We start from the raw sequence: 6,000 nt of genomic DNA on the forward strand, positions 1-6,000 counted from the left end.
CATTTTTTATTCCTCTTCTTCTCGCCCTTCTTCTTCCATTTCCTATTCCTCATCTTCCTCTTCTTCCTCTTCCTCTTCCTCTTCCTCTTCCTCTTCCTCTTCCTCTTCCTCTTCCTCTTCCTCTTCCTCTTCCTCTTCCTCTTCCTCTTCCTCTTCCTCTTCCTCTTCCTCTCCGTTTTCCCATTTCCCTTCCCCCCGGGAGCCGCTGGATTCACCGGGCAGGGATTGGGTGATGGGCGAGGGGGGGCGAGGGACGGACAGAGGGACAGAGGGACAGAGGGACAGAGGGACAGAGGGATGGACAGAGGGACAGAGGGACAGAGGGATGGACAGAGGGACAGAATCCATGGATGGACAAATGGACAGAGGGATGGGGGATGGACAGAGGGATGGACAGAGGGACGGAATCCATGGATGGATGGATGGATGAATTAAAGGATGGACAGATGGAATCCATGGATGGACGGACAGACAGACAGATTAAAGGATGAAGGGATGGATGGATGGACAGACAGACAGACAGATTAAAGGTGAAGGGATGGATGGAATCCATGGATGGCTGGATGGAAGGACGGACAGATTAAAGGATGAAGGGATAGAATCGATGGATGGATGGACAGACAGACAGATTAAAGGATGAAGGGATGGATGGACAGACAGACAGACAGATTAAAGGATGGATGGATGGATGGAATCCATGGATGGCTGGATGGAAGGACGGACAGATGGACAAACAGACTCGAGCTCCATTTCACGAACCCCTTTTCCTCACGCCCCCTTTGGCCGCCCCCTCCTCTGGATTTTGGCCGTTCCTGCCTCGCTCCTCGCGTCCCCACCTGCCTGGAAATCTCCTCCTCCAGCCCACACGAACCTTTGTGGGGTTCAACCGGGTTGAAAAATAATTAAAAAAAAAAATAATAATAATAATTTAAAAGGCCCAGAACTTCCCCCCCAGAACCAGCCCCGGGCTCCTTTGGCACCGGGAGCTTCCCCCCCGCCATCCGGGCCGCAGCTGGAACATCTGGAGGGCTCGGGGTGGCGAGGGAGAGAGGAAATCTGGAACCCATAAAAGCTCCAGAGCCTCTCGGCCTTGCCCTGCATTGGTCTGAGCCCGGTCCGCCCCCGCTAAGCTCGGCCTATCAGCAGGAGCCGCTCCTAAAGTCATCCCTCCTGTCCGGGTGGCCCAAAGGAAAAGCCCAGGAGCTCCTCGAGGGCTCCGCGGGGCTTTGGGGGCGCTCCGAGGGGGGAACCCCGAGGGCGAATCCTCCGGGAGCCACCGGCGGCTCCTCCCAAACCCTAAAAAAAAAAAAAACAAAAAACCCGAGAGAGGAGAGGGTGTGTGTGGAGGGGGAGAGAGATGAAAGAAGAAAACCAAAACCCCGATTCCCCGGGAGGCAGCGACGACGAAAGCGAGCGAGCTTTGAAAAAAACCACCCGAAAACGAAGCGGCCAAACCCTGGGGGGATCCCGCTCGCCACAGGGCAAGCGCAGCCGGGGCTGCGCGACCACTCAGGAGGGCGACGATGCCCACGCCCAACGCGTCATCGCCAACGTGCGGGAGCGGCAGCGAACGCAATCCTTGAACGACGCCTTCGCGGAATTGCGCAAAATTATCCCCACGCTGCCGTCGGACAAACTGAGCAAGATCCAAACGCTGAAGCTGGCGGCCAGGTACATCGATTTCCTGTGCCACGTGCTGAGCAGTGAGCGGCCCGAGCACAGGGTGGCCCCCGCGTGTCACCTCGTGGCCCACGAGAGGCTCAGCTACGCCTTCTCCGTGTGGAGGATGGAGGGAGCGTGGTCGGTGTCGCGTTGAGATGGGTACGTGGGGTGGGCTGGGCTGGGGTGGGGTGGGGTCGCCGGTGTGTCGTCGTTGTGTCATCGCTGTCACCTCTGTGTCATCTCTGTGTCATCGCTGTGTCACCCCCGTGTCACCCCAGTGTCACCTGTGTGTCATCGCTGTGTCACTCCTGTGTCACCCCCGTGTCATCTCTGTGTCATCTCTGTGTCACTCCCGTGTCAACCCCGTGTCACTCCTGTGTCACCTCCGTGTCTCCTGTGTGTCACCCCTGTGTCATCTCTGTGTCACCTCTGTGTCACCCCCGTGTCATTCCTGTGTCACCCCAGTGTCACCTGTGTGTCATCGCTGTGTCATCGCTGTGTCACCCCCGTGTCACATCTGTGTCACCCCAGTGTCATCCCCCGTGTCACTCCTGTGTCACCTCCGTGTCTCCTGTGTGTCACCCCCGTGTCACCCCCGTGTCACTCCTGTGTCACCTCTGTGTCACCCCTCTGTGTTGGCTGTGTGGTGGTTGTGTCACCTCTGTGTCTCCTGTGTGTCACCCCCAGTGTCACCCCCCGTGTCACCGCCCCTGTGTTGGCTGCGTCGTGGCCGTGTCACCCCCGTGTCCCCCCCGTGTCGTGGCCGTGTCACCCCCTGTGTCACCTCTGTGTCACCCCTGTGTCACCGCCATGTCACTCCTGTGTCACCCCGGTGTCACCTCAGTGTCCCCCCCGTGTCCCCCCCGTGTCCCCCCCGTCCCCCCCGTGTCCCCAGGGCTCGGTGCTGTCCCATGGGACCCCGGAGAGGGAGGAGGAGACGATTCCAGAACTGCCCTGGAGGGAGCGATCCCCGAATGGGAAAGGTTTAAAATTGGATTTAAAATTTGATTTATTCCCAAACCCCTGGAGTGACCGATCCCCAAACTGTGAAGTTTAAAATGGGATTTAAAATTTGATTTATTCCCAACCCCTGGAGCGATTGATCCCCAAATGGGAAAGGTTTAAAATGGGATTTAAAATTTGATTTATTCCCAAACTCCTGTCCTGGCCTTGCTGGGGTGGCCGAGGTGTCAAACCCGGCCTGCCTGGATTCCTGTCCCGACAAGATCCGGGATCCGCCGGGAATCCTGCGGGAATTCTGCGCTGCGGGGCCGAATCTGGAGAGGCAAAAAATTAAAATTAAAAATTAAAAAAAAAATCCAATTTTCAGAATTTTAGGGCTGGGAGGAATCGGGAAAGGGGCGGGTGAGGCTCCAGCATTTCCCGCACAGCAGGAGCAGAAAATTCCAGAGGGATTTTCCCAGAAAAATCTGGAATTCCAAAAGAATTCCAAAAGAAAAATCTGGAATTCCACCAAATTCGAGGCCGGGGTGGTCCCAGCGCTTCCTCAGGGTGTTGAGCATCTCCCGGGGGATTTTTTAAAATTCCTTTTTTTAATTTTTTATTTTTAAATTCAATTTCCCAGCCAGATCCTTCCCAAGCCATCAGGGAATCTGACACTCTGTTAAATTAATTTTTATACATCGATTTTTTTTTTTTTTTTTTGGGACGGATCCTGCTGTTCCAGATGTTAAATCCTGCCCGGGTGTCCTTTGTCACTTCGGGATGTCCCCAAATCCTCCAGGGGGTTTGGGGGGAGGATGTTTGGCAGAGAATTGCTGGGATAAACCTGGGATAAATTCGGAATAAACCGGGATAAACCTGGGATAAACCAGGGATAAATCGGGGATAAATCAGGGATAAATCAGGGATAAATCGGGGATAAACCTGGAATAAATTCGGAATAAACCGGGAATAAACCGGGAATAAACCGGGAATAAATCAGGGATAAATCTGGGATAAACCTGGAATAAATTCGGAATAAACCTGGAATAAATCTGGAATAAACCTGGGATAAATTGGGAATAAACCTATTTTATTCCAGGTTTATCCCAGGTTTATTCCAAGTTTATTTCCAGTCTATTCCTGGTTTATTCCTCCTTTATTTCAGGTTTATTCCCGATTTATTCAGAATTTATACCCGGGTTATTCGAAGTTTATTCTGGGTTTATTCCCGGTTTATTCCCGGTTTATTCCAGGTTTATTCCCGGTTTATTCCGAATTTATTCCCGGTTTATTCCCGGTTTATTCCCGGTTTATTCCAGGTTTATTCCGAGTTTATTCCCGGTTTATTCCCGGTTTATTCCTGGTTTATTCCCGGTTTATTCCCGGTTTATTCCAGGTTTATTCCGAGTTTATTCCCGGTTTATTCCCGGTTTATTCTGGGTTTATTCCCGGTTTATTCCCGGTTTATTCCCGGTTTATTCCAGTTTTATTCCCGCCCCTCCCGCTTGGTTTCCTCCTCATTTTCCAGACCTTTCCCTGTTTTCAGAGGCTCCTGGGGGGGGGAATAAATCCAATAAATCCTCCAGGAATTCACCCCGGGGGGGTTTTGGGATTCCCAAAACCATTCCCAGTGACCGATCCCGGCCGGGCAGGAAAGGAAAATTATCCAAAAAAAAAAAAAAAAAAAAAATCCCAAAAATCCGGGCTGGGATTTTTTTATTTCCTCATGGAAAGGCGCCCCTGGATATCCAATCCTTGGGATTTTTTTGGGAATTTTGGGGCCGTTTTGGGGACTCTGAGGGGGTTTGGGCTCTTTTAGGGGATGGGGAAGGGAAGATGGAAATGTTGGGGTGTCCAAAACGATCCCAAATAAAATCCAGGGGGGAATTTTTAATCCTCGGAAATCTCCTCTGCACCTCATTGGGCTGAGCCGCTTTTATTGGAATCGGGAAAAAAAAAAAAAAAAACAAAAAGCAAAAAAAAAAAAAAAACAAAACCAAAACCAAAAAACCAAACAAACAAACAAACAAAAAAAAAAAAACAGTGAAAAAAAAAAAACCACAGGAATTTTTTTTTTTTTTTTTTTTTGCCTGTTACGGCACCAAAAAAAAAAAAAAAAAAAAAAAAAAGGGAAAAAAAAGAAATCAAATCCCATTCCAGGTGGAATTCCCAGGGGTTCAATCCTCACTTTTCCTGCGGGAATGGCGATGGGGATCACACGGAACAATTTCCTACGGCCGGTGGAATTATTAAATATCCAAAAAAATGAGGTTGGAATAAACGAGATGCCGATGTGCCCTTGTCAGCCAGGAGACACCAACCGGGGGAAATAATAAAAAAAAAAAAAAAAAAAAATTAAAAAATAATTAAAAAAAAAAAAAAGAGAGATTGGAGCCCTCAGACGAGAGAAATCACCTTTAAAATCCACCCCCCTCAAACTCAGAATTTCGAACGCATTAAATTATTTTTTTTTTCGATTTTTTTTTTTTTTTTTCCTTTTCTGGAGGAAAAAAAAATGAGGCTGGAAATGGCGGGAGGGGAGAGGCGGGGGCTGATTGTGCTCGCCCTTGGTTTTGTCTCGCTGCATTTACGGCCCCTCTGGTTTGAGTTGTGTCTCCTCGAAGACCTTGGAGAAATCTTCCCCCCGGGAATCGCCGCTCTCGCCTGGAATCGCCTTTGTCTGGCGGCTCCGGTTGGTTTTTATTTCTCAACACCTCGGGCTGCTCGGGCCGCGGGGGAGCTCGGCGGCGGCGCCGCTCCAATTTATCCCCCATTTCCAAATTTATTCCATATTCCAAATTTATCCCCCATTTCCAAATTTATTCCCTATTCCAAATTTATTCCCCATTTCCAATTTATTCCTATTTCCAAATTTATTCCCTATTTCCAATTTATTCCCTATTCCAAATTTATTCCCTATTCCCCATTCCTTATTTATTCCCGATTTCCAATTTATTCTCTATTCCTCTATTTCCAATTTATTCCCCATTCCAAATTTATTCCCTATTCCAAATTTATTCCCTATTCCTTATTTATTCCCGATTTCCAATTTATTCCCCATTCCTTATTTATTCCCTATTCCTTATTTCCAATTTATTCCCTATTCCTTATTTATTCCCTATTTCCAATTTATTCCCTATTCCAAATTTATTCCATATTCCAAATTTATTCCCTATTCCCCATTCCTTATTTATTCCCCATTTCCAATTTATTCCCTATTCCCCTATTCCCAATTTATTCTCTATTCCCCTATTTCCAATTTATTCCCTATTCCTTATTTATTCCCTATTCCCTGATTATTCTTTATTCCCTATTTATTCCCTATTCCTTATTTATTCCCCATTTCCTGATTATTCCCTGTTCCCTATTTATTCCCTATTCCCTATTTATTTC

General features: G+C 48.5%; 2 protein-coding genes across 2 annotated transcripts in view; one reads left to right on the forward strand and one right to left on the reverse strand.

Annotated features, from left to right (window-relative positions):
• Window positions 1-305: 305 nt before the first annotated feature.
• Window positions 306-6,000, forward strand: part of LOC106863129 (twist-related protein 2-like) — an 8,519-nt gene continuing 2,824 nt past the window's right edge. Inside the window, exon 1 of the mRNA XM_088180836.1 lies at window positions 306-1,821. Within this exon, the coding sequence (XP_088036962.1) occupies window positions 1,358-1,816 (459 nt within the window). The 5' untranslated portion in view covers window positions 306-1,357 and the 3' untranslated portion in view covers window positions 1,817-1,821. The remainder of the gene's footprint in view (window positions 1,822-6,000) is intronic.
• HDAC7 (histone deacetylase 7) overlaps window positions 2,565-6,000 on the reverse strand; it is a 55,285-nt gene continuing 51,849 nt past the window's right edge. Inside the window, exon 26 of the mRNA XM_088180758.1 lies at window positions 2,565-2,939. The gene's annotated coding sequence lies outside the window, so the exon portion shown is untranslated. The remainder of the gene's footprint in view (window positions 2,940-6,000) is intronic.

Source organism: Sturnus vulgaris, chromosome 30, assembly GCF_052056855.1.
Source record: "Sturnus vulgaris isolate bStuVul1 chromosome 30, bStuVul1.hap1, whole genome shotgun sequence".
NCBI classification, from domain to species: domain Eukaryota; kingdom Metazoa; phylum Chordata; class Aves; order Passeriformes; family Sturnidae; genus Sturnus; species Sturnus vulgaris.